This window comes from Schistocerca serialis, chromosome 3 (genome assembly GCF_023864345.2).
Source record: "Schistocerca serialis cubense isolate TAMUIC-IGC-003099 chromosome 3, iqSchSeri2.2, whole genome shotgun sequence".
Taxonomy (NCBI): Eukaryota; Metazoa; Arthropoda; class Insecta; order Orthoptera; family Acrididae; genus Schistocerca; species Schistocerca serialis.
The window spans coordinates 203,777,099-203,794,300 of NC_064640.1; the positions used below are offsets into that span (position 1 = coordinate 203,777,099).

The 17,202-nt window shown below is 42.3% G+C and overlaps 1 protein-coding gene across 2 annotated transcripts in view; it reads right to left on the reverse strand.

Annotated features, from left to right (window-relative positions):
• LOC126469918 (palmitoyltransferase ZDHHC20-B-like) overlaps positions 1–17,202 on the reverse strand; it is a 257,733-nt gene that overhangs the window by 99,840 nt on the left and 140,691 nt on the right. For both annotated transcript variants that reach the window (XM_050097310.1, XM_050097309.1), the window contains exon 3: positions 10,049–10,143. In XM_050097310.1, coding sequence (XP_049953267.1) covers positions 10,049–10,143 — 95 coding nt within the window. The remainder of the gene's footprint in view (positions 1–10,048; positions 10,144–17,202) is intronic.

Genomic DNA, 17,202 nt, shown 5'->3' on the forward strand with positions numbered 1-17,202 from the left:
CTATTCCTCTTGTTTTATTTTTGTTGCCATTAATCTTATGCCTAGTTTAAATACATTATCCATCCCGTTCATCCTAGGTCTTTGCCATCTCTGACAGAATTATATCACGGCAAACCTAAAAGTTTTTAATTCTTCTCCCTGAATTCTAATTCACATTCCAAAATTTCTTTTTGATTTCATTTACTGCGTGCCATATACACAGTTTGAATAACATAAGAGATAAACAACCACTGTCTCACTCCCTTCTCAACTAATGCCTCCCTTTCATATCCTTCAGTTCCTATAACTGCAGTCTGGTTTCTGTGAAAGCTTTCTCTAAATCTACAAATGCCATAAATATAGGTTTAATTAAACAATGGAAAACCCAGGAGGGAATAATGACGATATTATGAAAAGGAGAGATTGCTACTCACCATATAGCGGAGACACTGAGTCTCAGACAGGCGGTGTGGGGAGGGGAAGGGATTAGGGTACAGGTGGGGGACAGTAAAGTGCTGCTTGTGGGAGCATACTGGGATGACGTGGACAGAGGGAAGGGCAGCTGGGTGCAGTCCGAAGGTTAGATGAGGGGGTGGGGGAAGCAGAAGAGGATGGAAGTATAAAGACTGTGGATGAGTAGAGGGTTGCGTAGTGCTGGAATGCAGACAGGGAAGGGGATGGATAGGCAAAGGACAATGACTATCAAAGGTTGAGGGCAGAAGGGTTATAGCAATGTAGGATATATTGCACTATGTCTATTACAGGGATATGAGCAACGAGGCATGGGGATGGGAATAGGGGTTGTGTAGGGATGGATGAGGATATTGAGTAGGTTAGGTGGGCAGTGGAATACCACAGTGGGAGGGGTGGGATGGATAGTGGATAGGGCATTCCACATTTCAGGGCACAACGAGAGGTAGTCAAAACCCTGTTGGAGAATGTGATTCAGTTGCTGCAGTCCTGAGTGAAACCGAGTCGTGAGGGGAGTGCTCCTCCGTGGCCAGATGGTGGGACTTCAGGAAGTGGTAGGTGAGTGGAGATATAAGGCATGGGAGATTTTCTGCCACTTCCCCCCCCCCCCCCCGCCCTCCATCTAACTGCCCCACTGCAACAAGCTGCCCTACCCTCTCTCCATCTCATCCCTGTATGCTCCACAAGCAGCACTTTACTGTCCCCCACCCCTACCCTGGAATCACACATCCCCACACCCCCCAGCCCCAGTCTCCTCCTTACCCCTATCCCCCATATTGCTTCTCTCATCTTGCACTGCTTGTCGCACTCTGTCCTCAGTAGCCCGAGACTGTAGCCGTATGTGTACATGTGCGTATGCAGTCTAATTCCGATAAAGGTCTTTCTGGCCTAAAGCTTACTTTTCTGACAGTCTTTACATTGTGTCTATCCACAACTCAGCATCTACTCTATAAGATGAGAAGCAATCTATCCTTTCCAAATATTGTCAGAAATGTAGGTTTCACTTTCCTCACTACCTTCTAAGCTGTAGGGCGCTGTTCCTTTATATCTCCCAAACCCAAACTGATTTCCCTTCAAGTTGGCTTCTACCACTGTTTTCATAATAATGTGAGTTATTTTGCTCCCATGAATTATTAAACTGGTGATTTTGTAGTATTCACATATATCAGCAGACCCTGTACAACAGGTCAACAGTTCTGTCATAACTAATTCTGCCAAATTTCATAAATAATTCATAGGGAACATCAGTTACTGCAGGTGCCTTATTTCGAATTAAGTCTTTCAGTGCTCTGTCACATTATCCTATCAGTATCACATCTCTAATCTCATCTTCCTAATCTTCATCCACTTCCTTTTCCTTTTCCAGAAAGTCTTTGCAGTTCTTTCCTTTGTATCAACCTTCTACATTTTTCTTCCAATTTTCAGTATTTTCTTATCTGCTCGGTACTGGCTTGCAGTCAGAGCTCTTGGTATTCACACAGCTGCTTCTCTTTTTCTCCTAAGACTTTCTTATACATGGCATCATGTTTCCCAAAATCATGAAAGCTTCTACAACTTTTCCTTGTCTTTCTTTTCAAACTATGCAATTCCAGTCCTCTATCACAATTAAATTTTGTCTTAACTACCTTAATAATTTCTATTATCTCATCAAACATTTCTGAATCTTTTCATAATTTGCAGCAATGTTAGGAAATTTATCCTCTTAATACTGTGGTTGAGCCTGTCTTTGTGTGTATTTCAGCTTTCATTATTTATAGTCATTCACCCACTTTCGTATCAGTGAGATTATCAGTGCCCTCACAGAAATTAGTAGGAGCAAATGTAGTTAAAACGTTATAAAACAAGAAAGAGTAAGTCTTACATTATTATGCTCACTGGCTCGCAACCTCACTCATGGTCCAATAATACAACACCAAACGCCGTTAATTAGATTTTATTTTTAGGCTACCAGTTTTGACAATACATTATATCATCTTCAGGCCTACTTAAATAGAGTAACATTCATGTTTCAAAATACAGCAGCACAAAGGTTACTCTATCTAAGCAGGTCTGAAGATGACATAATGTATCGTCGAAACTGGTAGCCTAAAAATAAAACCTAATTAACGGTGTTTAATATGGTATTCCTGGATATTGACCAGGCATAGTCCCACACTCCAGACAGAGGATGGAGTTTCATTCATCACTCATGGTCAGTCACACAATCACATTATCTCACAACCTGTCATGTAGCATAAATACATTATCTGATAAGCCTATGAATACGAGGTGTGGCTAGAAAAAAACCGGACTAGTACTGGTGAAACAATAAAACGAATGCAATAAGGCTGAAAGTCGCGTGGTCTGTCACGTGACTCTCGCTCCGCCTACTGCTCGAGTTTCATCTGCCTCCTGCACTCAATCTGCCCATGGCGTCTGTTTTAAGTAGTTGACGTTTTGTCTGTGCGTCGGAAAATGTTGAATGTACAGAAAGAACAGCGTGTTAACATCAAATTTTGTTTCAAACTAGGAAAATCTGCAAGTGAAACGTTTGTAATGTTACAACAAATGTACGGCGATGATTGTTTATCGCGAACACAAGTGTTTGAGTGGTTTAAACGATTTAAAGATGGCCGCGAAGACACCAGTGATGACACTCGCACTGGCAGACCATTGTCAGCAAAAACTGATGCAAACATTGAAAAAATCGGTAAACTTGTTCGACAAGACAACAAGTCAACTGCTGTTAACTCAGACACTGCTCTGATTGTTAAACGGCGATCTTGTCGAACAAGTTTACCGATTTTTTCAATGTTTGCATCAGTTTTTGCTGACAATGGTCTGCCAGTGCGAGTGTCATCACTGGTGTCTTCGCGGCCATCTTTAAATCGTTTAAACCACTCAAACACTTGTGTTCGCGATAAACAATCATCGCCGTACACTTGTTGTAACATTACAAACGTTTCACTTGCAGATTTTCCTAGTTTGAAACAAAATTTGATGTTAACACGCTGTTCTTTCTGTACACTCAACATTTTCCGACGCACAGACAAAACGTCAACTACTTAAAACAGACGCCACGGGCAGACTGAGTGCAGGAGGCAGATGAAACTTGAGCAGTAGGCGGAGCGAGAGTCACGTGACAGGCCACGCGACTTTCAGCCTTATTGCATTCGTTTTATTGTTTCACCAGTACTAGTCCAGTTTTTTTCTAGCCACACCTCGTATAATAGAGGGAAACATTCCACGTGGGAAAAATATATCTAAAAACACAGATGATGTGACTTACCGAACGAAAGTGCTGGCAGGTCGATAGACACACAAACAAACACAAACATACACACGAAATTCAAGCTTTCGCAACAAACTGTTGCCTCATCAGGAAAGAGGGAAGGAGAGGGAAAGACGAAAGGATGTGGGTTTTAAGGGAGAGGGTAAGGAGTCATTCCAATCCCGGAAGCGGAAAGACTTACCCTAGGGGGAAAAGGACAGGTATACACTCGCGCACACACACACACACACATATCCATCCGCACATACACACACACAAGCAGACATTTGTATGGAAATAGCTGAATTAGGGGGGAAAGCCCCAGGACCTGATGAAGTATCAGTGGACATGATACGAGCAGCAGGTCCAGTTGGAATGCAGTGGCTGTATAGAGTACTATTAGAAAGGACTTACTATGAAAAACTACTACTGTTGCACAAGTTTTTAAGAGCTGCTCTGAGCAAAATTTTTAATATCAGTGTTCTTGAAATTACAATAGTTTCTGACAAATGTGGTAACTTCCCCTTTCCCCATATTTTCTCTACAGAAGTAAGAGGCTAACTTAAATCCTTTAACATTTAACATATCTCAACCAGTGGTCACATGATGTTCAGAGAAGCAAGCTGGATCAACCAGTTTGCTCAACTCTAATTCTTTAACACAAATAAGCAACACTTTAAATTTACTCCTCAATACTCAGATATTCTGACACAATGAGGATAACTGACACTGTGTACTGACTGAATTACAACTGGATGAACATAATTTTTCAATCAGTTCCTGAACATCTCCGGTTTCGATTCTTGAGTTTCTCCCGGCGTATTTGATAATCAAAATATCCACGGGTGTACTGCCGGTCTACAGTGTCCAATGGGCACAATATATCGGCGATCATACATGTCGCCATCATCAGGTGAACTGACGGACTGAGCTCCTGTGAACGTGCCGGCACGGAGGTCCGTACGCTATGGCTGCTCCGAGGGACCTGGGTTCGGTCGCGGCAGCGGTCGATTTAAATACCCTCCGTCTGTGACGCGCTCGCGCCACGGTCACGCAGTGGAATAGAATGCGACGGCATCTGAGATGACGTCGGTGTGATGATTCTGTCCGCTGTGGTCGTCGCAACTATACGTTTGCTCGATTTACTCTTGATTAACCCAATCGCTGGTTCCCAAGCCTTGCTAAGATTATAGCCACAATCACGGTTTATGAGGTCGTCATTGGTGCGAATTTCGATGGCCTGTCTAACAACGCTGTCCCAGTATTTCGACGTCTGTACCAGAATTCTCATGCGTTCATATTCCATAGTGTGATTTTCCGATAAACAATGTTCAGCGAGCGCCGACTTGCTCGGATACATCAGTCTAGTGTGCCTCTGGTGCCCACGGCATCGATCCTCGACGGTACGCATCGTCTGACCAATATACGACTTGCCACATTGACACGGAATTTTGCTAAGGTTATGCATCACATCGATTCTGCAGCAGCTAAGAGAATCAAGAAATGAGCCAGCCCCGCATTGGTACGTCAGAGAGTGCAATTCACCTGCCGGAGCCTTGAGTTTATCTCACAGGAATTACTCAAACTACATTTGCAACTGGCCGGTAATTTCACTTCTTTTTCCTGGGATTGGATTGATGGTGTCACCTGGGTTGCAGCTGATTCCGCCCATAAGAAGGCAAAGCGATGTCAAACAGCTAAGTTCTCACGTCTTCTTGACAAACCATCTCTGCAGGTTCCGTGCAAGACTGTCATCAATTTGAGTGGCATGGTGTTGAGTGATGATGCGGTCTCGGTTTTGCAGAAAGGTCTCAACTTCGCTCCCACCCCCAAGCTCACTCCGGTCGCAGAAATTGTTGGTGTTGTTGAACAGGTTGCAGCTCGACTTCCGCCTGAATCAGCTGAGGAAATACGTCGTGAAACTTGTCGTGCGTTGACAAAATCCAAGCCGATGAAGTCAAATATCACCAGTAAAGAGAGGGCGGCCATTCGTGATCTGAGGGAGTGCTCTGAAATTGTCGTCTTACCGGCTGACAAAGGCAATGCTACAGTTGTTGTCTCCCATAAGGACTACACTGATAAGATGCAGAGCCTCCTAAATGACAATTCCTACCGGAAGATCAGTGTTGACCCTACAAAGAAGGTGGAGAACAAGACGAGGTCGCTTCTCAAGGACGCAGATTTACCGGAGGGTGACGCTAAGAAATTGTTACCCCAAGTTCCGGTACCGCCTAGACTATATGGACTCCCGAAGGTTCACTAAGAGGGGGTACCATTACGCCCCATTGTCAGCAACATCAGGGCACCTACATATTTGTTGGCCAAATACCTGACGGGAATATTAAGTCCTTATGTGGGTAAATGCCCTCATCACATCCGTAATTCGGTGGATTTTGTTAAATGCCTTGATAACTTCAGGTTGGATGAGTCAGATATCATGGTGAGTTTTGACGTCATTTCCTTGTTTACGAGGGTACCCCTGCGAGAGTCACTAGAATTGATTAGTCAGAAGTTTGACGAGAAGACCACTGAACTTTTTAGGCATGTCTTGACTTCCACATATTTTCTTTTTAATGGAGAATACTACGAACAAACGGAGGGAGTCGCCATGAGCAGCCCACTCTCACCGGTGGTAGCGAATTTGTACATGGAGAACTTCGAGGAGGAAGCCCTGTCGTCATCCGAATGGAAACCTACTTGCTTTTTACGTTACATGGACGACACGTTCGTCATCTGGCCACATGGTATGGATAAACTCCTTGACTTCCTTACACATCTAAACTCCATACACCCCAACATCAAATTCACTATGGAGACTGAAACGGAGGGTAAATTACCTTTCCTTGACGTCTTGGTCAAGAGAAGGGCTGATGGCACCCTAGGTCATGGGATGTATCGGAAGGCAATGCACACTGATCTGTATTTGCACGCAGACAGTTGCCACCACCCTTCACAGAGGAATGGGGCACTTAAAACTCTAGTAAATAGGGCGCGCACTATCTCTGATGCAGAGTGACTACCCCAGGAATTGGAACATCTGAGAACTGTATTTCGAAAAAATGGGTACTCAGAGTGGCAGATTCAACATGCTCTCCGCCCAACCACTACAGCACAACCTGTGGAGATGGATAAAATCACGAGGGAGGAGGTAGGCACTGCGTTTATTCCATACACAGGCACACTCTTGGGGAAAATCGCCCGCATTCTGAAGAAACACCGGGTCGGAACTGTGTTTTGTCCTCCGAATAAAACTCGTGCACTGGTGGGGAGTGCCAAAGATGACCTCGGTTTGAGGAAGGCCGGCGTGTACCAGATTCCGTGTCAATGTGGCAAGTCGTATATTGGTCAGACGATGCGTACCGTCGAGGATCGATGCCGTTAACACCAGAGGCACACTAGACTGATGTATCCGAGCAAGTCGGCGATCGCTGAACATTGTTTGTCGGAAAATCACGCTATGGAGTATGAATGCATGAGGATTCTGGTACAGACATCGAGATACTGGGACAGCGTTGTCAGAGAGGCCATCGAAATTCGCACCAATGACGATCTCATAAACCGTGACTGTGGCTATAATCTTAGCAAGGCTTGGGAACCAGCGATTGGGTTAATCAAGAGTAAATCGAGCAAACGTATAGTTGTGACGACCACGGCGGACAGAGCCATCACTCTGACGTCATCTCAGACCCCGTCGCAATCTGTACCAACGCGTGACCATGGCGCGGGGCGCGGACAGCGGAGGGAGCGCGTCGCGGGCGGAGGGTATTTAAATCGGCCGCTGCTGCGACCGAACCCAGTTCCCTCTAAGCAGCCATAGCGTACGGATCTCCGTGCCGGCACGTTCACACGATCTCAGTCCGTCAGTCCACCTGATGATGGCGACATGTATGATTGCCGAAATATTGTGCCCGTTGGACACTGTAGACCGGCAGTACACCCGTGGATATCTTGATTACCTCCAGTTTCAATTATAGTCTATTTGCACGAACAGTGTATATTAAAATTTGCTTTCTGGCTGCCTGTATTATGTATGTGAATGTCATTTTCAACCTGTCTCCTAAATATCTTTTGTTTCTGCCCTCCCTACCCTAAAAATCCTGCTGCAGTGGTGGTGGTGGTTAGTGTTTAATGTCCCGTCGACAACGAGGTCATTAGAGACGGAGCTCATGCTCGGGTTAGGGAAGGATTGGGAAGGAAATCGGCCGTGCCCTTTCAAAGGAACCATCCCGGCATTTGCCTGAAGCGATTTAGGGAAATCACGGAAAACCTAAATCAGGATGGCTGGAGACGGGATTGAACCGTCGTCCTCCCAAATAATCCTGCTGCTCTGTCACTTGTAACCACTGGTACTGCGGTACTGTACCACATATGATAGTGTCCCCCCCTCCCCCTTTTTCAGATATTTGCTAGTAGCCCAGAAAGATTTCCCTTCATGAGGATTCCTGAACAAACTGCTCAAAATGGTTTTTGGAGAAAGCATTTAGAACAATTCTGGACAATTTTTTATGCCTACTACTGACATTAAACATGTATTTTCATCAATGCATCAAGGATAGACTGAAGTCATTGCCAGGCACAATTATACATGAAATGAGACTCAAATGTCCTTGAACCCTCCAGTAACTGTATTGTCCAAGTTGGGAGGTCAGTAAAAGGAACAAATTATTAACTTATTCCTGTTGTCGAGTATAACCTCTATCCATACTAACAAACAGCAAGTATGTACTTCAGTTTCACTATAGGATAAACTACTGTTAACATCAATAAAAATTTCACCACCATCTTAATTTAATCTACCCTTTCCGAACATAGTTCATTGATAAAAATGTTCACTGAATTTATCCTTTGCTTTAGCTGCCTTTCAGTAGCTATAATGATTTCTGCTTCAGTGCTTTCTACAAGGACTGGAGCCCAGGTTCTTTCCTGACAGACACAACAATTTACAAAGTAAAATTTGAAAACAAATTGAAAAAGTTTCTCCTTGACAATTTCTTCAATTCCACAGAAGAATTTCTATTATTGTAATGTGAAAAACAAGGTGAGTAGGCATTATTTACAAATCAGTTTGCAATGTGAATGTCAAATGACTTGTTCCAAATCATTACGATTCATCATGCAAAATGATCCATAGATCATGAAAATAACTACCTACAACTATAATACAAATTATCTGTAGGTCTACACTTGTTCTTTGTTTGACCTTCTCTGTTTGAGTCCCTGTTTGTTCATTTCAGAGACCCTCCAACCTAAAAAAAAAAAAAAACAGCCCAGTGAACTCCACGCAGCCTCTGCTTTCCATGTGGCCATCTCATGTGTGTAATGCACCCTCTATGTATTAAGGGAGTACCAACACCTCCCCAACACCTCTTCACCCTATAGCACCAGTCAAGAAATTTGCAGCCCACATGGCTGATTCAGACCCTCCACCTAGCTCTGTACTAAAGGTCTGCAGTCAGTCCTCTCAACAAAGCTACAGGTGGTGAACTCCATCTACACCATGCAGTCAATATTAGCTCTCTTTACCACAGCAAATACCTGCTGAAAACAAAAAAGAATCTCTTCCTATACCAAATGACATTAGTACCGCAGACATAAGAGATCACCTGCAGTTGGCTGTACTTCGTGTTCTTTATGGCATCCACGAGAACATACTGTATGAACTCAAATTGCCATCATCTATTAACGGGACCGGCTTAAGTGGCACATCTCAGCCATCTCATTGACAGTATGCAAAGGATTACCCAAAAATGTTACAATGAAGGGATGCAGCAACTCAGTATTGAATGTTAACCATCAGCAGGTGATGATTTCACCGATGCACACTTTAAGATTGCCTTTATTTTCAGTTATTGTTTTGCCTCTATTTAACAAAAAAGTTATGCACACTTAGTTTATAAGGGTTATTTTGCCATTCCTGGCACTCCTTCATTCGCTACACCACAGGCATCACCAGAATCTCTGGCAGCATTACCTCATTACAATGCTTGCCACCCAATCACATTCCAATTATATATTATATAATGCGATCCTGTACCAGTTAAGATAATAAGTTGCTCTCGATGAATATGGGGTAGGTAAATGTAAGAAGCTTGAGCTTTTACTTTAATTTGGCATCACAAGAAGACCGAGACTATGTTATACAAGGATATCATTGCAGAAAACTTCACTCCTGAAGTGATATCAGAGTGTTAATATGAGGTCTTCTGACTTCTGGATACTGAGGACTAAAAATACAGGAGGCAAAGAAAGTTATGCACATAGTACTTACAAAAATTCAAACAGAAAACTGTGTACTTGTGGATTAATTAGCATTGCATGAATCACTGAAGTAAACTTTAAAATACATACCTGACTTGGAACTTTGCCTATTTTTGTAAATATTGTCTGCCAGTACGCCCAGCAAAAAATGGCGAACAACAGATGGAACAGAAGTAGGTAAAACACTGAAAAAAGAGAAAGAAGAACCAATTAGTCTTAATGAAGTAAATTTTCAGTAATGAGATGTTTCTGATTAATAAAAAATAACAGTTTTAGAATGGTGGATCACTCACGCTGAGGTGACAAAAGTCATGGGATAGTGATATGCACACATACAGATGGCGGTAGTATCGCGTACACAAGGAATAAAAGAGCAGTGCTTTGGTGAAGCCGTCATTGTCATGTGAAAATGTTTTTGATGTCATTATGGCTGCAAGATGAGAATTAACAGACTCTGGACATGGAATGGTAATTTGAGCTGGACAGCATGGGACATTCCATTTCAGAAATCGTTAGAGAATTCAATATTCTGAGATCCACGGTGTCAAGAGTGTGCTGAGAATATCAAGTTTCAAGCATTAACTCTCACCACAGACAACACAGTGGCTAATGGCCATCACTTAATGACCGAGAGCAGCAAGTCCTAAAAGATAAGCAACACTGTGTGACAACCACAGAAATTGATGTGAGAAGTACTATGAACATCCATTTGAACATTGCAGCAAAATTTGGTGTTAATGTGCTAAGGGCCCCAGACAACCAAGACAAATGCCTTTGCTAACACTACAACATCACCTGCAGCACCTCTCCTGGGATCGTGGCCATATCATTTGAACCCTAGACAACTGGAAAACCGTGGCCTGGTCAGATGAGTCCCTATTTCATTTGGTAAGAGCTGATGGTAGGGTTCGAATGTGGTGAAGACCCTACAAGCCACGGACTTGAGTTGTCAACAAGGCACTATGCAATCTGGTGGTGGCTCCATAATAGTGTGGCCTGTGTTTACATTGAATGTACTGGGTCAGCTGGTCCAACTGAACCTATCATTGACTGGTAACACTTAACGTTCAGCAACTTTGAGACAATTTGTAGCCATTCATGAACTTCACGTTCTCGAACAACGATGGAATTTTTTTCATGGATGACAATGCACCATGTCACAATTGTTTATGATTGGTTTGAAGAACATTCTGGACAATTCAAGCAAATGATTGAGTCACCCTGATTGCCCGACATGAATCCCATCGAACATTTATGGGGCATAACTGAGGGGTCAGATCGTGCACAAAAACTGCACCAGCAACACTTTCGCAATTATGGATAGCTATGAAGGCAGAAGGGCTTGGTATTTCTGCAGAGGACTTCCAACAGCTTGTCGAGTTAATGCCACATTGAACTGCTCCACTGGGCCCAGAAAAAGGAGATCCAACATGATATTAGCAGATATCCCATGACCTTTTGTCACCTCAGTGTATCACAATGTCCTTAAATGGCTTTTAACAGCTTTTTAACAGAAATTGTGAACAGTGAAGAACAAATCAGTTTCTCAGTACCTCTGTAGCAATGTACTAGTGCTAAAACCAAAAACACAATGGAGACACTTTTGTACCCTACTCCAGTGTGTGATATACTGCTTAGTCCATTTCAACAGCATGGACAAGGTTACTAAGTACTCTCAAGATGAGGAACAGGGAGAGGTTCTCAGCGATGGGATCAACTTTTTGCAGCCATTTATACAGTGATGCAGACTAAAATCCCAGCTATAATGCCCTGCAGCTGCTCACCCTGGTGGGTCCTCATTTGTGAATTATTGATGAAAAACAAGTCTGAAATTTCATGTGATGCTCTACAGCCTAAAAATAGAAATATTGTATAAAGTGTTTGTGTACCACAATAGTTCAACTACAGTCCTCACATGTAAAAGGTGCCGTGTTCAAGTCTCTTCAGGTGATTTAAAATTTTATATTTTAAATATTTATTGAAATGACTTTAATCATTATTTTTATTCAGCTACTTGATTTAAATATATTTTTTATTTCTGTTCCTTTGTCACATCATTTTACTCATCATATCAACTTTTTTCATTTGCTCTCATTTTCTTCCTAATATTATTTTTCCACTTGAAATGTTTCTTCATGTTATTTTAATTACTTTTATGTACTGATGTCGATTTAATTTCTTCCATCAATGTTATTGTACTCATTATTTCTATTTCTATTTCTATTTCTCATTTTGCTCGAGTTTCATTTCATTTATAATCCCTTCTTTCGTTTAAATCTTTATCTGCATTATTCTGTTCACAGTGCAATAAGAATTTATGTTCTAAATGTTTGGGTGCCAATTACCATAAAAATGTACATCTCGAAATGAAACAGATTTTTGACACATTGTGTATCGATTATTTTGTTCTTTGTTCATAACCAATGGATAGACATAAATAATATGAAGTATAAATTAAACAATTACATTCTCCTTGACAAAGCTCTGTGAGGAAAAAAAGAATGACTGGAAGTAAAATAGGACAGCAATTTAAAAGCTAATATAGTGATTAAATGTGACAAACAAAAATAAAACATACATTTGAACAAACTGATTGAATAAAATTAATGATCAAAGTCATTTTGATAAAGATTTAAAAACATAAGAATTCATAGCGGCTGATGAGTTTCGATCTCTCTCAACCTTCTGCATGTAGGGGCTGTACATTTGACAATTATGCTACACAATTATTCCATATAATACCCCTCTATTTGAAGCTGTAGAGCACCAAGTGAAATTCTGAAAAATGTTTTCCTTGAATACTCACAAATGAGGGCTCACCAGGGTGAACGACTATGATGAGTGATAACTGGGATGTTATCTTACTTCATTGTACAGATGTTTTCAAAAAGTAAATCCCACTGCTGGAGACCTCTCCTTGTAAGTAACTAGAATATGTGAATGCATGCACAAGAGGCGTATACCTTTCTAATATATAGAAAGGAACAAATGTCGTCTTCATATAACAAAGAACTTTAAATTGTGAAGATGGTGCTAAATAGCATGGCTCCAACCAAAGTGGTGAGAGCATCTGCCAGCAGCAGCAGAGTCAGTTTCCGTTTCTACACAATGATTTGTTTAGTAGCTTTCTCATGTGTGGCTGTGAAGAAGTGAATATTATCCACGTATTTACCTGTGGTGAGGAGAGTTTTTTTTAACTTTTTTTTAAGTGTTCCTAAATATTTCAAGCAGTAACTTGGGTGAGCTATGTTTGTGTGTACTGATAGCCAGTAACTGTAACTGTGCAAGCAGTAGTACCCATCTCATACCTAGGAACTGCTGGGTTACTGTTACATTCCTTCTTGTAGAGATGAACATAGTTTTATGACGGGGAGAGACTGCACCTGTTGCGTAGCTATGGAGGGCAATTGGCTATAGCCCTGAAACAGTTGGAAGCTGTTTGGCCATGGTCGACAAGACTTCAGTCTGCTGCCCTGGGCTGTGGTGGCATTTGGACACCTGAGGTGGAAACTGTAGCACCTCTGATGCCTATAGTATCAGCAGGAATCCTGGATGTTGCAGCACCTATAGATTTGCTCATCCTAGCTCGTCAACATTCACTTATGTGTGAATGGTGAACAGTAGTGGGATAGTGAATCTCTTGGCAGAAGTAAGTGAGTAATTGCCACACAGCTGGGTCCTTTGCACTTTAAATACAGGTATGATGCTGAAAATACATCTGAGCCACGAAGGTTTTCCCTGTCTGGTGGGACTGGAGCCAATCTTCCTGTAATGTGAAGACACTGGGAGCTTCAAAATAACACACATGATGGAGCACCTTAGGGGAATAGCAGGTAGTTCACGAAGAAAGACTAGTGTCTACTCTTGTATCTCTTCAGAGATGTGGAGAGGACACTGTTGGCAGCTATGGAGAATACTAGGTGCAGCCTGCTGAAAATAATGACACACATCTGCTTCAGTGACACCTGCCACCTGCATCCTCAGGCTATCTTTAGTTCCTACAGCGGGATGGCTTCAATACTGAAGATAGTAAGCCTCACACACAGTAGATGCTAAACTATCTATTTGCAGCATTTTTCCCAGAAGTGAATATTATCCACGTATTTACCTGTGGTGAGGAGAGTTTTTTTTTACTTTTTTTTAAGTGTTCCTAAATACTTCAAGCAGTAACTTGGGTGAGCTATGTTTGTGTGTACTGATAGCCAGTAACTGTAACTGTGCAAGCAGTAGTACCCATCTCATACCTAGGAACTGCTGGGTTACTGTTACATTCCTTCTTGTAGAGATGAACATAGTTTTATGACGGGGAGAGACTGCACCTGTTGCGTAGCTATGGAGGGCAATTGGCTATAGCCCTGAAACAGTTGGAAGCTGTTTGGCCATGGTCGACAAGACTTCAGTCTGCTGCCCTGGGCTGTGGTGGCATTTGGACACCTGAGGTGGAAACTGTAGCACCTCTGATGCCTATAGTATCAGCAGGAATCCTGGATGTTGCAGCACCTATAGATTTGCTCATCCTAGCTCGTCAACATTCACTTATGTGTGAATGGTGAACAGTAGTGGGATAGTGAATCTCTTGGCAGAAGTAAGTGAGTAATTGCCACACAGCTGGGTCCTTTGCACTTTAAATACAGGTATGATGCTGAAAATACATCTGAGCCACGAAGGTTTTCCCTGTCTGGTGGGACTGGAGCCAATCTTCCTGTAATGTGAAGACACTGGGAGCTTCAAAATAACACACATGATGGAGCACCTTAGGGGAATAGCAGGTAGTTCACGAAGAAAGACTAGTGTCTACTCTTGTATCTCTTCAGAGATGTGGAGAGGACACTGTTGGCAGCTATGGAGAATACTAGGTGCAGCCTGCTGAAAATAATGACACACATCTGCTTCAGTGACACCTGCCACCTGCATCCTCAGGCTATCTTTAGTTCCTACAGCGGGATGGCTTCAATACTGAAGATAGTAAGCCTCACACACAGTAGATGCTAAACTATCTATTTGCAGCATTTTTCCCAGAACAGATTGGCGTCCTCTGTCTGAGTAGAAGGCTTAAATTAGAGGCACAATCGGTTATATTTGTCTTGTAAATAAAAAATGCCTTCTTTTGCTACACTGTGTTTTATTTTCCCAGACACATTAGGTGTTATCTCACTTCAAGGCCTCATCGGTAGGATTTATAACGATTCAGTTATGATAAACTTCTGTTTTGCTATGTATTATTCGTAGATCCTACAACAATTCACTTCTTGCTCTTTATGTAAATAAGTAATTACTTACAGTTCTCCCCATTTTTAGTTGACACCGGTATTCCCTCTTATCTGGTCACATGGAGGTCACACTATCGCTTTATTTATGAAACATAAGAATGTTTTTGCATTTTGAACATTTTTGTTCCCACTTTTCATTTTGTTTGCACTTGTTGTTGTGATCCACTATCCGTCTTCTGTCACTAATATAGACATAACACTAATATAGGCATTACTACTTAAGAGTTCACTGTGTATCTCATCCTGTTCGGTTTGTTGAGTGGAAAGCTGGTTGGGAACTGTTATTGTGTGTGAATTTCTAAGGGATCAAACTGCTTAGGTCATAGGTCCCAAATGTTGTTGCTACTATTATTATTATTATTATTATTATAGTCATCTAGTATTGCCCTATTATTTTATCTGTTAGTGTACACTATGAGTTGTTTGGTGTATGTACTTTATCATTCAACAGGGTTTTCTTTTCTGCCTTTTTTCCCTGTATGTAGTAATTTTCTTCCAGGGTTAGGTGGTGTTTTTATTGTTGATTCTAATTATTTTCATGTCATCTTCCCCGGTGGTTGGTTTGTGTTCTGTTAGGTGTTCTGCAAATGTAGAGTGGTTTTTCCATAGTTCCAGGCTCTCGTGTGTAACTTGTATCTGGCATCAAATGTTCCCCTGTTTGTCCTATGTATCTGCCATCACAAGTGTTACACTGTAATTGATATATACCTGCTTTCTGGTATACAGGGTGTTACAAATAGGTACGGCCAAACTTTCAGGAAACATTCCTCACACACAAAGAAAGAAAATATGTGTCCGGAAAAGCTTACTTTCCATGTTAGAGCTCATTTTATTACTTCTCTTCACGTCACATTAATCATGGAATGGAAACACACAGCAACAGAACGTACCATCGTGACTTCAAACACTTTGTTACAGGAAATGTTCAAAATGTCCTCCGTTAGTGAGGATGCATGCATCCACCCTCCGTCGCATGGAATCCCTGATGCGCTGATGCAGCCCTGGAGAATGGCGTATTGTATCACCGCCATCCACAATACGAGCACGAAGAGTCTCTACATTTGGTACCGGGGTTGCGTAGACAAGAGCTTTCAAATGCCCCCATAAATGAAAGTCAAGAGGGTTGAGGTCAGGAGAGCGTGGAGGCCATGGAATTGGTCAGCCTCTACTAATCCATTGGTCACCGAATCTGTTGTTGAGAAGCGTACGAACACTTCGACTGAAATGTGCAGGAGCTCCATCGTGCATGAACCACATGTTGTTTCGTACTTGTAAAGGAACATGTTCTTGCAGCACAGGTAGAGTATCCCGTATGAAATCATGATAACATGCTCCATTGAGTGTAGGTGGAAGAACATGGTGCCCAATCAAGAAAGACATCACCAACAATGCCTGCCCAAACGTTCACAGAAAATCTGTGTTGATGACGTGATTGCACAATTGCGTGCGGATTCTCGTCAGCCCACACATGTTGATTGTGAAAATTTACAATTTGATCACGTTGGAATGAAACCTCATCCGTAAAGAGAACATTTGCACTGAAATGAGGATTGACACATTGTTGGATGAACCATTCGCAGAACTGTACCCGTGGAGGCCAGTCAGCTGCTAATAGTGCCTGCACACGCTGTACATGGAACGGAAACAACTGGTTCTCCCGTAGCACTCTCCATACGTGGTCAACGTTACCTTTTACAGCAGCAACTTCTCTGACGCTGACATTAGGGTTATCGTCAACTGCACGAAGAATTGCCTCGTCCATCGCAGGTGTCCTCGTCGTTCTAGGTCTTCCCCAGTCGCGAGTCATAGGCTGGAATGTTCCGTGCTCCCTAAGACGCCGATCAATTGCTTCGAACGTCTTCCTGTCGGGACAACTTCGTTCTGGAAATCTGTCTCGATACAAACGTACCGCGCCACGGCTATTGCCCCGTGCTAATCCATACATCAAATGGGCATCTGCCAACTCCGCATTTG